The 17,893-nt window shown below is 36.5% G+C and overlaps 1 protein-coding gene across 1 annotated transcript in view; it reads left to right on the top strand.

The window, feature by feature from the left end:
- The window catches only part of Dcc (DCC netrin 1 receptor), a 722,447-nt gene that overhangs the window by 415,991 nt on the left and 288,563 nt on the right, over nt 1–17,893 (top strand). The window contains exon 10 of the mRNA XM_059246128.1: nt 17,470–17,618. Within this exon, the coding sequence (XP_059102111.1) occupies nt 17,470–17,618 (149 nt within the window). The remainder of the gene's footprint in view (nt 1–17,469; nt 17,619–17,893) is intronic.

The raw sequence follows: 17,893 nt of genomic DNA, 5'->3' as shown, positions 1-17,893 counted from the left end.
ATTCTGACTGCTATTGAAGTGGTAGATTGTAAATGTTTTTCCCAAGTCAATAACGTGATGAACAATTGTCCTTTAAATCTAAAATTCTTGTATTTTACTATTTTAATAAATTTACTGTATCTATGTTGGAGGGCAATGTCTGGCAGAGACAGTCATAGGCACAAGTGATTCCTATGCCTTGGAAACTCTTTCCATTTTAGCACAATTTTCCCTGCTAGGGGGCAAAAAATAGGTATAATCAGTTAGGTGGGGACACAGTTTCTGATCACAGAACATTTTACAGCCAAGAGAATTGCCCTGGTTTGAAATGGAAAGATTTTAAGGTGATGACAATTACTCCAGATAGCCATAGGTGTTAAAATGAAAGTTAAAATGTTGCCATTAGTTCCCAGAAGTAAATGATCAAGAGTAATTTTTTTTTTTTTTAACCTCACCATCTGGAAGTTGGGCTGTGGAACTCTGAGCCCACTGCTGATGTTAGAAATCGTGCACGGTTACCGTATTTAAATCTGTAATCTGACCTGAAGGAGTACTGAACAGAAACAGTGAAAGATGTTTATACACAATGAGTCGCAAGTCAGCCAGGCTTTCATTCTGGCTCTTTCATTTAGTCTGTAACTGGGGCAAGTTAGATTTTGTAAGTCAGCTCCTTCATATGTAAAATGAAGATCATATCAGTCTTGCAGCTATATTGTAAGGAATAAGCGAAAACTTGGAAAGGGAATGCCTCAGTACACCTTCACATGGCAGTTGTGATGACTGAAGTATTTTTCCTGCTTCTGTCAAATTGTCAGCCCTCAGCGTTGTTATTATAATTTTCCACTATTCCATCAACTGATTCTATTTGTTCATATGATCATGTTAATATGAAATGTTTTTCTACTTCTTTAATCTATTTGACATCTCCTATATTTCTCCATTAAGATTTTCATTATATAGTTAGTTATCCAGAGGGCCTAGTCCAGTACCATGGGGGCTCCTCAGCTATTGGTCCACAGTTCATGTGTTTCCACTAGTTTGGCTAGTTGTCTCTGCACTTTTTCCAATTATGGTCTCAATATCTCTGGCTCATAGAATCCCTCCTCTCTCCCGTCAATTGGACTCCCAGAGCTCCGCCTGGGACCCAGCCGTGGCTCTCTGCATCTGCTTCCATCAGTCACTGGATGAGGGGTCTATGATGACAGTTAGGGTATTCAGCCATCCAATCACCAGAATAGGTCAGCTCAGGCACCATCTTAACCACTGCCAGTAGTCTATGGTGGAGTCATCTTTGTGGATTCCTGGGGACCTCCCCAGCACTCTGCTTCTCCCTATTCCCATGGTGTTTTCACTCATCATGGCATCTCTTTCCTTGCTCTTCCACTCTGCCTCTGATCCAGTTATAACCTCCCGCTCCCCTAAGCTTTCTTTCCCCCGACCCTTGCCCTCCATTATCTCCCCTCACCCCCAGTCTGCTCCTGCAGCTCTCATCCATTTCTCCATCACTGAGCAATCCCTGCATCCCTCCCAGGGTCCTCCTTACCAGCCAGCCTCCCTGGAGCTGTAGGTTGCAGTCTGGTTATCTCTTGCTCCACATCTAGGCCCTCTGGATAAGTGAGACAGTTGTTTAGCTTGAACTGTTTGGGGGGCCCCCAGGCAGTGGGACCGGGACCTCTCGCTAGTGCATGAGCCTGCTTTTTGGAACCTGGTGCCTATGGTGAGACACTTCGCACAGCCTTGGTGCAGGGAGGAGGGGCTTGGATATGCCTTGACTGAGTGTGCCAGGCTCTGCTGACTCCCCATGGGAGACCTTGCCTTGGAGGAGGTGGGAATGGGGTGGGTTGCTGGGGAGGACTTAGGGATGGGAGGAGGGAGGACAGGGGAATCTGTGGTTGATATATAGAATGAATAGAAAATCTCTTAATAAAAAAGGAGGAAAAAGAGATTTTCATTACATAGTTAGAAACACAAAGTTCTACTTGTGGCAAACTCATCAGGGCTGTGTCTTTCAGCCTGCATAAGCCCTTTTTCTACTCTCTATGAACCTTAGCCTGTCATCCATCCATCCATCCATCCATCCATCCATCCATTCATCAATCCATCCATCTGTACATCCATCTATCCGTACAGCAAGTAATCATTTTGTGTAGAGCTCCACTCTATTTGTTGGCCCCAGTCACTTGGCGGTTTATTAACAACCAAGTACTTATCCTTGTACTATATTGCAGTGATGGAGAGGGACAACACAGAAAATTTTAAAAGCACACGGACTGACAAGACTGCTTTAGGACACACAGATTAGGAAGATATACGTACTATGAGAAAGTATATCCTCTCTGGATACAGGATGATTTTTTTAAAAATGTCTTGGTGAATCTGGAGTGATGCCGACAAAGCTCTGGTCTGGAGATAATCTTGCACATAGCCAATAATATTGCCAGTATCCTGGGGAGGAAGAAATCAAAGGTGTCTGGGCTGTGCCAGGGGAAGAGGAAGCATGTCAGTGGGGGTTGGGAAGTGGCAGGTTCTACTTGGAGATGTCTGGAATCTGGCTTTAACTCCTCCGGGAGGAGAATCTGGGTAGGAGAGTATGGCTTGATACAGTTCTCAAGATTAAATGGGATCTTGGAGATAATTTAGTTTTCCACAGTAGTGGAAGTGGAGAGTTCTCAGGGCTCAAGATTCTTTTGTGGGTTAGGAATAAGGCATGCTGCTGGATATGGGATGGTAGAAAAGATTGAAATAGGGCTTACTTGTAGGTCTTGATCTTCAGAACATATATGAATCATTAGAATTTGAAAACTGAGGAGGAAAAACAGGTTAGGTGGTGTATTAAAAGAAGAGAGGTATACGAGTAACAAATGTGAATACTTTTAACTTGGTAAGTTAAGTGTTTGTATATATATATATATATATATATATATATATATATATATATATTCATTCAGACTGTGAACTTAAATTTAATACTTTGACTATGAAAGCAAATAGAATGCCACATGCAAACAGGCTAATGGCCAGTAGCATGCTTCTATATTGGTTCAAAGACAGGCAGTATTTGAAAAACATTAGGAATTTTTTATTTCATAACCTACTGAAGCATCTATACCCTCACACATTCCCTCATGAATGTGGGGCAGTTACATACATAGAGCTGTGAACACGTGTTCAAATGCTTGCCAGTCATATAAAATTCTCACTTTCAAAACCTTGCTGTCGGTCTCATAAGGTATAATTTGATGTGGCTGATACCAAGAGAGAACTGACTGAAAAGCAGGTTTCAGATCTCCAGCCCAGTTTTCCAGCTGCCAAGAATTTAAAAGGATCCCATCCAAAAGTGTTAGGTCAATGCCAACCTAAGTCTTAGCTGAGAGCCAGCCTGCTCTCTGATGTGTACTTTGCCTGTGTTCATTAAACTGGAGGCAGAATTCTAATGGGATGCCAATCACAATGATCTATAGGTTCAAACTGAATGTTGTATCACTGCATTACAATCACATATGCAAAATTCTAGTATAGGGCCAAGAGGAAGGTACAGAATTCAAGAAACATTTGGCTGCTGACTTTCAACATCCCTTTTCTTTGAGCCCATTTCAAACGTTAGAACAAGCTGATAGGAGAGGAGCTGTGAATTCAGGACATCCAGGTTCCAAAATGTTTACCCAGTGCCAAGTATGTTGCTAAATCTATAAAGGACTTTGACATTGTAGCTTGCCAACTTGAACTTCACAAAGGACAAACTTGGGGTCTATAGAGCTTAACATCAGACACAGATGGATCAATAAACTGGTGGGCTCTTCAGTGCTATGTTTAGATTCTAGACTCACACTCTTCTGTGTTAAGAAGCAGACTAGACATAATTATACCTCTTCTTCCTAGAATGAGATTGTAAACAAATGGCCTAGGGTCCATGCTAGGCTATCATATGACTTTCTCTTTCTGATTCTTGTTTCTTTTTTTGTTTGTTTGTTTTTCAAGACAGGGCTTCTCTGAGTAATAACTTTGGCTATCCTGGAACTCTCTTTGTAGATTAGGCTAGACTTGAACTCACACAGATCATCCTCCTGCCTCTGCCTCCCAAGTGCTTGTATTAAAAGTATATACCACCACAACCCAGCACTTGGTTTATTTTTATGGGGAATCATACTGACTCATCTATCCAAGAAAGCACCACTTACTGGATGACTTAAATAATAGAAAGATGGTTTCTCACCATCATGAGCCTGTTAAGTATCAAGTGTCAGTACTCCATCTCTAGGTTCTAGGGGAATAAAGTTTTTCCTTACTTTTAATTGGTTACTGGTGCATTCTGGCAAGGAAAGGCATTTCTTGGCTAATGTCAGCAGCCTGTCAAGATCATCCCATAGCATTCTCTCCTAATTTTGAGTCTCTGTGTGTTTTTCTTCTTTTAACAATGAAAAGGTTCATATTAAATTTAGGGCTCATATCAGCCGTACTAATTGTATCTGCAAAGATCCCATTCCAAAGAAGGGTACATTCTACAATTGCAAGATCACATAAATTTGGGGAGAACTATTCAAAAATCATTAGAAATATTGAATGCAACTTAATCAAGAAGTAAGCAAATTGCATTTATTTTTAGTGAATGAATATGTTGTCTTTTATATTTTTAAATAGGTTCAGTTTTTATCTCTCAGGAAGAATTTTTAATGAATTAATATGTTGGCTTTTATATTTTGAAATATGTTTACTTTTTGTCTCTCAGGAAAAACTACAAAACAAAACCAGACAAAACATGCTGGTGTTGTGACATCTCCAATGTCCTTAAGAGTATATTTGATGGGTTCTCTCTCTAGAGATCTCTTCCTTTAGGCCTGTAGGACCTTGTACTTCATGAACATTAAGGACTGAAAACTAAGCTGGTAATGAAACCAGGAAAAGAATAGAGTCTGCTTGATACAGACTCAGGTGATGCTATCAGGTAGGACTGTACTGCCATAGACCACACACTCAGATTTTCATTCCTTACCCATGTATGATAAAACTGAGTTATTCTATACTGGGGGACAAAGCCTCTCCAGATACCATAAGCTATTACAAAAAATGGCCAGTGCCTCTTTGCAAACTGTTGTTCAGTGCATGCTCATCACCATCACCAAAAATGACAGGCCATTGCTGTTGTTCTTGGCTACCCTCTAGAACTTGATGTTAAACTCCTGTCACTGAAGACAACACCTATATACATCATAGAACATGGAAAAATCAAGCTGGGGCTGACTTGGAAGCTTCAGTCTTACCTGTTAACTTGATTCATAGTAGAAGGTGCGAGCCATACTACCAAGGGAAAAAAGTCATCAACGGCTTTATCCGGCTGTGAACTCTGTAGGTTACCATGACTGGATGGATGCAGAATGAACTCTAAAGTCCTGCTTTGTCTGAGGACCTATTGGCAATTGACGGCTGCTGGGAGAAGAAGAGTTAAATACATTTTTATGATATATTTTGGCACAAAATCTGTGTTTTATAATTGCAACAATCCTTAATTGAGAAAAGCCGGTATCCAAGTGATCAGTGGTCACTGTGATTAGTGGCCACCATTCTGAATGAGCACTGATGATATAGGTAACTCTATCAGAGCCAAACCTTTGTGATTGGAATGACCATCACATTTTTGTGATGTTTATTTTTGGTTTTTGTTTGTTTTTAGGGAGACTCCTTAGAGGCTATCCATAGTAGAATAGATGGTCCTACACCCATGCACTTACAGGCAGTCTCAAGAGGAAACAGTGAGTTTTTTAGAAAAAAAAAATAACAGCACATGCAGTTGGATAAGAAAATGATGAGGAGGATGGCATAGGAACTGGAGAGGAAGAAATGGGATGAATTTGATCAAAACACAGTATGTGTGGTTTTTTTAAATAATAAAAATTTTTTAAATAAACATATAATCTTCCCACCAATGTTTCTTCCCAGATATCAATGCCTACATAGCTTTATAATTCCAAGATTTATGATCTTACACACCAATTATGTGCCATTATCTTAATATCTATTGACTTTAAACCAGGGCAATTTCCTGTTCTTGTAAAACAGTCTCTCAGCCAGAATTCTGGCACAAACCAACTCCTGTACCAGCTTTGAAAAAATTAAATATGACAAAATTAATAGAATTAACACTTGGGTTTGAATCTACCGTAATATTCATATCACAGAGCTGTGTTTATGCAACTAAGATCAAATGTAACAATTTTGGAGAATGGGTAAAGGAAAATAATTATCAATTCCCCATTGCTAAAAGTTGGTACAGGAATCACATCTATAACAATAATATATTTTTGACACCTGACGTTATTGGATTATAACAGCCTGGGTGGTATATGCTTGCTTACATTTAGAGAAGCATATTGAACACATATTTTTGATCCTATCCCTAAGGTCTTCTTATAACTAAGTTTCACTAGTGTTTTGCCATGAAATAAAATCCCTGTTTCATTTTTCCAGGTGTTTAATCAACTTGTATTTTAAAAACAACCTTGGAATTACCCTAAATGCACTGTTGTTTTACTTCCAGTTGTCGGATGTATGCCAAAACATAGTATTTAAGTACAGCATAATGTTTTTGACAGATCACTCATAGTTTTGCTATTTAAATTTAACACCTTCATTAACTACTAAGTTGGAATATGAATTGCTTTATGTCTTCATTTTTCTTTTTTGTCCTTGCCTACCTGTTGGAACTATTTAATTGCTTTCTGCCTTCCCATCACAAAGGTTTGGATCTAATAGAGTTATCTATATCTGCAGTGCTCATTCAGAATGACGGCCACTAATCACAGTGGCCACCGATCATTTAGATACTGGCTTTCCTCAGTTAAGGATTGTTGTAATTATAAAACACAGATTTTATGCCAAAACATATCATAAAAATTTAAGATATGCCATTATATTTTGTTATCAATAGTTGAAATGATACATCATGTCTGAATGAAATATATAATATTAAAATTTTAGACATGTCACTTATACCTTTTCAACAGACTGCCAGATGATTTAGGCTACATGTGAGCAATTATCGATTACATATGTTTTTACATGAAGATGGCTTACACGTGTATCCTTGTGGCTAATTTAGGCTAAGGAGAAGTTTGGAAGGTTGCCAGTCTTACGTTAAATTGAGTTTCAAAGTTGGTGAGATCTAAAGTTTGAACCTAACCATTCCCACAAAAATAATTTCTGACATCTGTGTTTAACCTTCATATATCACCAGAACTTTATTTACTTCAGTCCACATTTGTTTAAGATGATTAGGGTCCTTTGAATGCAAATTAAAATCATGTCCTTCCAATTGATGTCATACTTTCATCATCAGTGGGAATATAAGCAAAGCAATGACTGAGGGACAGACAGAGATGTTTGGATGAGCAGCAGTAGGTGTGTGTCACTGTGTTAGGTTTTACCTGAAGCCTCTCTTCTACCTCTGTGATTTACTGCCCAACTCTGTCCTGCTACTGCTATCTCTGGACAAGCCTGAATCTTCCAAGTGGTTAATAAACTTCTTATCTTTTGAATACTGAAAATAAAATAAACTTAATCCTCAGGGTAGTTCAGTCAACAGACCGAGAGCCTTTGAGATGCTTCCTGGTGATACGGGACAAGCCAGGTTTTCTGCCCTGTGTGATTATCAGTCTTTCTCTGGGATGCGTGTATGTGTAAGGGCATTAAAGGTGCTTCTTGGAGATAAATGTCAGCAGAATCACAGAGTGAATATTAATTTCAGGATCTTCAAGGTCAGACGTCTCTCCAGGTTGATTGTAACTGAAATGTTTATTGTTGCTGCTGCTAGGAATGATTTTTAATCTCCCCTTCCCTTCCCAAGCATCAAGGAAGTAAGTATAAGAAAAATTTCAATATGCACATCCACTTCTTGGAAAGAAAATATACCATGGGGACAGTCTCAGCTGTCAATTAGGGCAATTATTTGTAATGCCTTAAAAATGATCAAAGTTGAGGTTTACAGGCTCTAAGTTAGACAGAAACAGAAAAGAAAATAAATTAAAAAAAATCATCAGAAATGGCCACCTGATGTTCCTGAAAAACCGTGACTGTATATGAGTAAAAAGAAGGAAATAAGCAGAGGAAATAAATAAAGACAATTGAGCAGCTTGGGTGAGTCCATTCATAGATATATGGTGAGAAATTAACTAACTGGGGCACAAGAAAATATAGGAGAAAGAAAGATGGAGAGACGTTCTAGCCTAGGACTACAATTAGGGGGTAGAAGCCCCCTGAGTACATGGTCAAGCACTGGGAACATAGCAAGGCATGAAAGCTCTGATAGCCTCTCAGCCACCCTACACAGCAATGCACACACCCTGGCCCAGTCAGTGTTCTGTGTTAACAGTGCTTCTCATCTCAGAGAGCAGCACTCACGTGACCAGCTCTGCAGGTCAGCCCCATAGGCAGCCTCACTGCAGTCTCCCTACTCTGTCTTCTCCTATCAATTGAAGGAGATGCTCATGAATCTTTTGGTCTCTTCAGCACCACAAACATCATTCTGGGTAAGGCTGTTCTTCTCTCTCTTTTGGATTCCAGAATATTTAACAACTATGCTTCCAATGCCCACATTTATCATTTAAATTTCCTCTGTGTAGTAGGATGGGCACAGAGTGCCTAAAGCCATCAATTCTTCTGTGAGTCTTAAAGGATAGAAAAGATACAGGCTTAAAAAAGCCTGGTATGCTTGCCCTCTGGCAATTTTAGCACTCCCTTCCATTTTGAACTCTCTTGCTCCTGATTCTTTGTTCCTCTTGCCTCCTTGGACTGTTGGTCCTATGGAAATATTTCATTGCGTTACCCACCAACTATCATAGTCCCTGTCACACTATAACATTTGGTTACTATTTAGAAAGAATTTTATTTTTGTTATGAACTATGAATGAATCATTATTAATCTTTACAGCAAGGTAGGACCTATACGAACTCTATGTTACAAAATAAGGTAATTCAAGTTCAAAGTCCTTAAAAATCTTGACCTTGTCCACATAGTCTGAGTGAAGTTTATTGATTTGGACCTAGGGTCTCTGACTCCTGAGGTTGTACATATTTCTACTTGCCTTTGTTATCAAATATTAATTGGATGGGACCTCCTAGCATTTGCTGTATCAGGGTAGTCCAGACCTCTGACTTCTGGGAAACTTATGTTAAGACAATAGATTTCTAATTTTTTCCCTTAATTTATAGTACCTCCCCAACCAACCAGTTTATCCAAGGCAGTTGCTTAGCATTTAAAGTGCAGAAATAGATAAACAATAAATTGCATCCCCAAAGAGATTGTATCTTTCAGGGTAGGATCTTTTTGTTGTTATGTAGAAAAATCTGCTCTCTGAGCTGTCTGGAAGAGATTGTTGTTTCCTTCTCTTCTAACAAATGGCAGTGAAGTTCTTTTATAAGAGCAATCTATACATGTCTTTTATAGCTCTATTAAAACTACAAATATCAGATATCGATTCCTCCCATACTGACCACAGCACAAGCTGACATCTAGAAAGGCTGTTGGGACTTAGTTACATTATCACCATGGGAAACACTCTGGGCTGTGCAAAGCTGAAGAAACCTGCTTCTCTGTACTTATCTATTTATAGAGAGCCAAGATTTTGTGTGCAGAAATATGATCCTGAAGTATATGTGAGTCTCAAATCAGTGTGAAGCAAGAAAAGGCCAGGAAATATACTTCCTGAACACTCCACCTGTGATGTATCTATAGGAATGGAACAATAACTTGACCTCTGTCTATTATGGAAACAAAACAGTGAATGTAACTGTATGTGGGTATATACAAGAAGATGGAAAGTCTCGGTTTTTATTGTAGACAAATCATTGCTCTTTTATGAGGACGTCTCTTTGCCAGGGGAGATTGATAAACATAATCCCAATAAGGATTCCTTCTATATCCCGGTAGACATTTCTTCAGTACAGAACTGGCTTCCTCTCACATTTAACATCTATTCAAATTCTTCTAACAGTCGTGCAATTAGGAAGAGAAAAATACATTTTTCTAATTGTATAGGAAGGTAACAGAAATCTGGAAATGATCAAGAATCCTGTGGCAGTGACATTAGCTACTGGCTACCTGGAATGATTTTTTTTTTCTGTGTAATAGCCTATAATCTTTCTATGATTATTTGCATTTTACTATTTATATGCAACACTGATAAAAGTCATGCTCATAGTATATATGTGTCTTGGCCCCATGCTGCACTGTTATTAAATAGCTAAAAGGATTTTACTTCAGGACTCAGGTGTTTGATTCTTGACACTTTTGTTCTTTGGCAGTTACCCAAGAGTCAATGTTCACTCTTCACTATTTCTATTTGAAATGGCTAAAGTTATTTGCAGTTTTTCAGAAAATCATTTTGGAAATTCATTTTTGTAGACAATTTTTTTCATAATTGATTTTTTTAAAGATTGTATCCAAGGGTAGGCTTGAACTCATAATCCTCCTGCCTCAGCTTTCCAAGGGCTATCATACTTAATCCAACTGAATGTTAGACAAACATTGAGAAAAGGTGGATTTGCTTTGAGCTGTCTTTGGGTGTCATGAATGATACCACACTTTTCTAAAATTGGCAGTACAAAATTTTAGTTGTTCATGGCATGCAACGAAACAAAGCAGCAATTTAGAGACCATCCCATACACTATGAAAAAGTAACTTGTGTCCTGACCATGTGATGAGCTTCTGTCATCATTGACTTCCCAGTGGAATTACTCTCACTACTTCAATTTACTTGAAGTTGTCATCAACTGAAGCCTTCATCTAAGGCTGTGACAGCTGCTCCCCCTTACCAGCAGGTTCTAGAAAAACCACTGCCATGCATTACCCATCAAATTCATTCATGTTAATGTTTCCTGAGTCATCAAATTCTTCTTTCTTCCTTAGACATTGTATTTTTTACATCAATGTAAATCTTAACTGTTTTTTCAATAATAGTTTTTGGCAAAGAATCTACATTCTCATCTCTGATGACTAAACAATAATTACTGGATTGATTGAATTATAGAATTGCTTTATGTTTAGCTATCTGTCCTTACCATCTACTATAAGAGCCTCTTATAAATCTCTAAGTATTTTATACCCTTTTACTGTGCTTTGATATCATTCTTGAAAATATCTACCATAAAATATTCTTCAGAAAGCACAAAAAATAAAAACATAAAGTACAATTCAACTTCAAAGCCAGCTGGTCCTTGTATCTAAATGAATAGAATCAATTTATCTGGGGTGATGCATTAGGGTAAGCGTAATCAGGTTTGTATAACCTCAAGCAGCCAATGACATAAATGTCACATGAGATTTGGTAAATTAAACACTTTATTTGAAACTTAGTTTAACTTCTCAGTTTTTAATGTTGTGCTTAATTTTTCTAGATCACAAAAACAGTTTACTTCTAAATCCTCAGTATAAATGAGTTGCAATCTTGGAGACTGGTGAGGTCCCTCAGTGGTTAAGAGCTTTGGCTCCTCTTCCAGAGGATCTGAGTTAAATTCCCATCACCCACAAGGCAGCTTAAAGTTTCCATAACTCTGCTGTCAGGGGATCCAATACCCTCTTCGATTTTCCTTGAGCACTAGGTATACACATGGTGCATAGACATGAAGACAAAGTATTCATACCAAAAATAATTATATAAAAGTTATTAAATAAAAAATCATGTTTGAGAACTCCAACACAGTCAGGAATCTCTGCCATACTTTTCATTTATTGGCATTGTTTTAAAAAGTGAAATTCAATATAATTTATACGCTTCTTGAAGATAAGTTAATAGTTTGTTGTTTTAGTGAAAATTTGGAGTATCTTCCAAGCAGTTTCTTATCCTGAGGTCACTCCTTTTAATCAATGCAAGTATTAGACTACTTCAACTTTACTGTGAGTCATTAGGGTTGTTTATATTCAACGATAATATATATGTATATATGTAAAACATATAACCACATATAACTGTATATCCTTAAGTAATACACAAGTTATATGTTAGACATGTCACACATTATATGTATTTTTATGCAGCTGTAGATATACACTGTTTATGCATACTTATATACACAATGACACTAATGAATGTATCATGCTTTATCCAAAAGGTGCTTATTACAACTAAAAGCATAATGAAGGGATAATAGTTGTTTTCTCCAAGCAAAGCCTTTAACACTCCTGTGGCTTCTTACTAGAAGTCTATCCCACATTTGTTTTTTTTGCTTCTTCCTTGCCAAATTACCATCATATCTCCTAAATGTGTATAGTTCAGTCAAGATTCATTATAGTGATAATTACATTGCCAGTAGGCTTTTTGATGTTGTTTTACCCATACAGAATAGAAACAGATTTCATATAAATATCACTAAAGCTGTTAAATACAGGATTAAAGAACCAAAGAGGCAATCAAAGCATGCATTTTATTATCAATAACTGTGAGTAGTTTCAGAAATGACTTGCATGTAAAACATTCTTTTAGGAAATCATTGGAGTAAAAATTTCTCCTTACAAGACAAAAGCTTTGTGGTGGGCAAAATCTATTCTGATCACTGCAGATGTCTACTTAGATTCCTATTATCATCTTTAAAACTCACCTTCAGATCACATTTGAATTATTAAGCAGATAAAGAGAATCATCTTTGGATTTCTGTCCTGACTTGAGGGTATGTGACTTATAGGTAGGTCATCATTTGAATGACAACACATACAATGCCTTTTTATTTTCATTTTTTAAAAATCAGACATTTCTTTGGTCCTTCAGAAGTAATAGCTGTTAAATTGACAATTTAGGAACATTAGAACTCATTGTACTTTTCAGTCATTTAAAAGAAAAAAAACTTTAAGTATTCAGATGTTCAACTGCATAGTCACTGACACTAATATTTGTCTCCATTTCAGATCTCCTGCTGTGATCCATCAGTGTAATGGCTGAGAGACATTAGCTCATCCAGTGTTCTTAGTCTGTGGCATGTCTTTATCTTCCTGAAGCATTTGCTTCAAACCCTTAGATTCATACTCTTGTTTGGGATAGATTATTGAAACTCCCAATATTTTAGAAAATTAGGGGTCAATAATAATAATTTAGGCTTTGGCAATTCAGGAAAGCACATCAAACATAAGCAGATACTTGAATAAGTATGACGAGGGAAAGGGAAGGATCCAGGAGGTAACTGTCCATAGGTGTCCATATGTTCTATGACTTCTTGATCAAGAATATAATATAAAACTTAAAATGCTATTGGATTTAACAATATGAACCACAATTCTCTTAAAATGCTCATAACTGAAAATGTGAAAAGGACCCACTATAAAAACATATCAACTTTATAAACACTAGTCTTTGATTAAAAGTTGAATATGGGTCTGAAGAAATGGCTTAGATGTTGAGAGCATCCATTGCTCTTGTAGAGGACATGGGTTTAGTACACAACACCTACATGGTAGCTCACAAACTCATGTAGCTCCAAATTCCAGGAGATTGAACACTCTCTTCTGACATCTAAGGGTAGCAGGTCCACATGTGGTGTGCTTACATACATGAAAGCAAATGCTCATAAGGATTTGACTAATATGTCATTTCAAGGTTAATATACAACAAGATCTTATTATAATATGCTCTGTTATCATATAAAACATATAACCATATATACCCACAAATTTCTGTCCTCAATGCAAATAGTGACATCTAATATATTTCATTTACCGCTTTAACTATCTAACTTGTCCTTAGACACAGGTGTTATAAGGAATTTCTACTGAAATGCAATATTGAAAATTTAAAATGTAGTTGGTTAGACTGACATTGATTGATGAGTTACTTGCATAGATTATTCCTCTATCCTGAAGTCATTTCATTATTTGAAGAAATAGGTAACTCAAACTGAGATGGAGAGAAATTAGATGTAGTTTGCCACTAAATTATTGTCCGAGGGGATCAGTGGAGGCTATTAAACACATCTTGGAAGTGATGAGCAGTTAAACCCATTAAATTTCTTGACTGACATACTAAAATGTAATGGAATGGAAGGCTGAAGCTGTTAACTGTATTGATTTCACATCTACTACTGGTTTTTGAACATTTGTGAGAATTCCTTTTAGTTTTTCTCTTCTGTGCAACTCATATGCACATATCACATTATGTTATACCACACAAATTTTATTTCAACATGTTTTCTAGATAAGTACCTGAATACAAGTTTAATTGTTTGTATGCATACATACTCATATATATATAAATATACACCCATAATTCATATGAAAGAATATATTATCCACATATATAAATAGGGCTATAATTCAAAAGGAAAATGCTACAAAATTTTTGAACCTTGAATTTATAGCACTTTTATGAAGAATAAGCACCTAAAACTTAACTGAATCCCAGTGTCTTGACCTGAGGGAAGGAGCTATTTAGAAGAATGTCTTAAACCCAGTGTTTTAATCTCAATCAGAGTTTTGGAATTTAATTGAAAACTATGTTTAATCTTTGATATATAAGTATATTCAAATATATATGGCTATGATGTTTTAATTTTAATAAATGGGAGTATCAATTAAATTCTTTCCACATTATAAAACCATAAATTATATTTATTTTAAGGGGAAAAAACTTAGTATTGAGACTTCACCCAAGCAAAGTAAATGTTCTCCATTATCTGGCAGTAAGTCAAGCACTTGAACCAAATGTTCTGAATTATCTTTGGCACTTCTGGTGTCTATTATATCTGCTTGGAATTCTTCTGAAAATCTATACCTATGTTTTTCCTGAACAGTATCCAATGACCATTAGCAACATAGACAAATACAACTGATGAATAAATGATAAGGGCTGGCACTATCCATGGCAACTAGGTCCAAATTAGGGTATTAGTGACATGATGTTCCATAATCAACAGCATTTTAAATACATAAATATCAATTACAAAGCACACAGGCTCAAATGCACACATAGTTACATATTCCAACCTTATTCTCATCATGTTTCTAAAGATATCAGTGATCACTTGTATTAACTAATCACTTGTATTCGCTAATAAATAATGACTGCACTACATAAAATGCTTTAGGTTATTCACTAATGACAGGATTGGTAATTTTACCTGAAGATATTCATGTGACACAAATTTCTAAAACAATTCCTATGTAGCAAGCTTTGTGCAGAACCTGTTTAAAAGATAGTTGTTTCCATTATTAGAGAATCTAGATAGTATTTTGAGTATTTTCACTGGAAATCCTATGACACCAAGTAGCAGCCACTAAGATCATCTAGAAGAGTAACCTCATATCATTCTCAGGGATTCACAACCACAAGCTGTATATAACCCTACAATGTAATTCTTTATGATACTTGCTGGAAATGGCTATGAATTTGGCATATCTCATCTTCCTGGTTCCCAAGCCTCAATGATTTTTTTTCTTCCTATAAACTCAATGATTGTCTTCAATGAGTGATATATGGGTATGCATCTTCCCTCTCTTTGTGTTGCACAGCCTGTCCTGCTGGAAAGACTTCTCAGTTTGCTCTTCTCACATGCTTTACTCTGGACAAGAGGAGTCATTCATAACTATCCATGCCACATTTCTTATCCCAGAATATGTATAGCACTCACTGTTAATAGTCTGTTTTTCTGCAAAGTTGTCACCTACTACCTATTGAGTGAGGTGAAAAGCAAAACTCATTTAAAAAAATATACTCACTGAAACAGTATGCATTTGGATTATTTCCTTCCAACCCATTATGAGACAACTGAGCAGTAACTAATCATTTGCTCTTCTATTCTACTATATACATGTTAGTCTCCTAGGTTCCTAGATTTACCCTGGAAACCAAGACTGGGCTCCTTAAAATCTGTCTCAAAATCTTAACCATTGCATGTTTAGTACATGTCTTAACCAAATCACTAGTTCTAGTGGTTAGCTCCCATCTTCCTCTTTTTTCATTTGAGGAGTAACAGATTGTAATGCAGAAAGAAATATTCTTGAATATTTCCATTGTTCATATAAATATTCAAATACTCATAAAAGCATATGTAACTTTTGTTTCTATTACAATTCTTTAAAATGCTGATCTATGACAAAGAAGTTATGCATCAGGAGACAAGTTTTGTTGTATTTCTTTCCTTTTTTCCCATGGAGTTCTTAAAATGCAATTCTATTTATATTACAATAAAGAGTGACATGCAGTAACATCCTCTGATTGACAGCAGTGTTCCTCAAGTTGTGTGTACAGAGTAGAACACCATCATAGACAAATGCTCACCGGACTGGAATACCTCTGAAAAGAACACAAAGGGAATATGTGCTGTTCATGCATGTGTATATACGCAGATACATAACATGAGTGTATGTGTGTGTATGCTTATAGGCAGGTTTCTCAGCACTGTTCAACAAAAGGACCTAGAGGAGTTGACACTCAAGCAGTAATGAAAACACTTCCCATTAAAACCTTTGTTTTCAATACCGTTACTTGCTAAAAAGAACCAGAAAGATTTAGAAAAGGGTCCGATTTTAAAATGTGGGCCAAATCAGGAAAATTCAGGACAATATTATGCCAGAAAAAAAGAAAGGTTCACATAAATGAAGGGATGGGTTACAAGGACAGATGATGTAAGGTAAAAAAAAAGTCTTTTCAGTTACCTCTGGAAATATTTGAACCTCAAAACAATTGAGGATAATAGTGAATCATGGATCATAAAATGTGTGAATCTACTTGCCCATCAAAATATTAAATGCAAAACTAGAGAGAAATATTGGCTTTTACTTACATAGAAATCTGAAAATTTCTAACTCTTGAAACACAACTGAACAGAAGTGTTTTTGATTAAGGATAATGGTTCTGTACTATCTAATTTCATTAGTAAACAAATTATTTATTTCTGATTAAGTAATGGTAATGAGAGAAAATAGAAAAGGTAAATTGAAAATGATATCATTTACAAAAAGTTAAAAGAGCTAGAATCAGCTACACATTAAATTGCTGACCTAAAGACAATGTGATGAATTGTGCATAGGTGTGTTGTTTATTTGAATAAAGAATCATAATCAAAAATGCTATTGTCTTTTCTTTTTCCTTCTGTAGATATTAGCAATAAACATGCAAAAGCCTACTAATAGAATGGGAACATTTCTAGATTAAGAGTTTAGATTAGGGTTGGGGATTTAGCTCAGTGGCAGAGCGCTTGCCTAGCAAGTGCAAGGCCCTGGGTTCGGTCCTCAGATACGGAAAAAAAAAAGAGTTTAGATTAAGAATCTTACTTCTTTCTCACATTAACTATAAAACAAAATGAGCGATTCAATTTATATAATCTTTCCCTTGAAACAAAATTAAGTGATTGCAAAAGTTTCATTATTGTACTTTCTTATTATATATTAACATTATTGTCTTATAAAACTCTAGAAACAGTGCAGAATCCTTTATTTTTTTTTCTACATATACAGAGTACATATTTGTTTTGAGAAAGCAACATGTCTTATCTGCATCAATTTCTTTTATATACAGTGCAAGTTCCAGGGCCAGTAGAAAACCTGCATGCTGTATCTACCTCACCTACCTCAATTCTTATTACATGGGAACCCCCCGCCTATGCAAATGGTCCAGTCCAAGGTTATAGATTGCTCTGCACTGAAGTGTCCACGGGAAAAGAACAGGTGAGTAAAGAAAGGAGCCGCATGCCTTCTATACCCTGGATGTCTCTAGGGACAAAGACAGGGCACTTGCCAGATCCTGACACAGTTCATCTTTTTACATGATCATTGAATAGCTGGTTAATTCCAAGTACTTCTTGTTTGAAATTTTAAACCATTTCATTGCACTGTGCTGATGAAGGAGCTAAAAGACAATGGGGTGAAGTTCATAATGAGAATACTAGTTTGGGTTTTGACTATAGTAGCTTGGGCCAGGATGGGTAGCCACATACTATACC

Source organism: Peromyscus eremicus, chromosome 19, assembly GCF_949786415.1.
Source record: "Peromyscus eremicus chromosome 19, PerEre_H2_v1, whole genome shotgun sequence".
In the NCBI taxonomy this organism is placed as follows: Eukaryota; Metazoa; Chordata; class Mammalia; order Rodentia; family Cricetidae; genus Peromyscus; species Peromyscus eremicus.
Note: the sequence above shows the minus strand (reverse complement) of the source record. Positions and strands in the feature narration are given on the sequence as shown.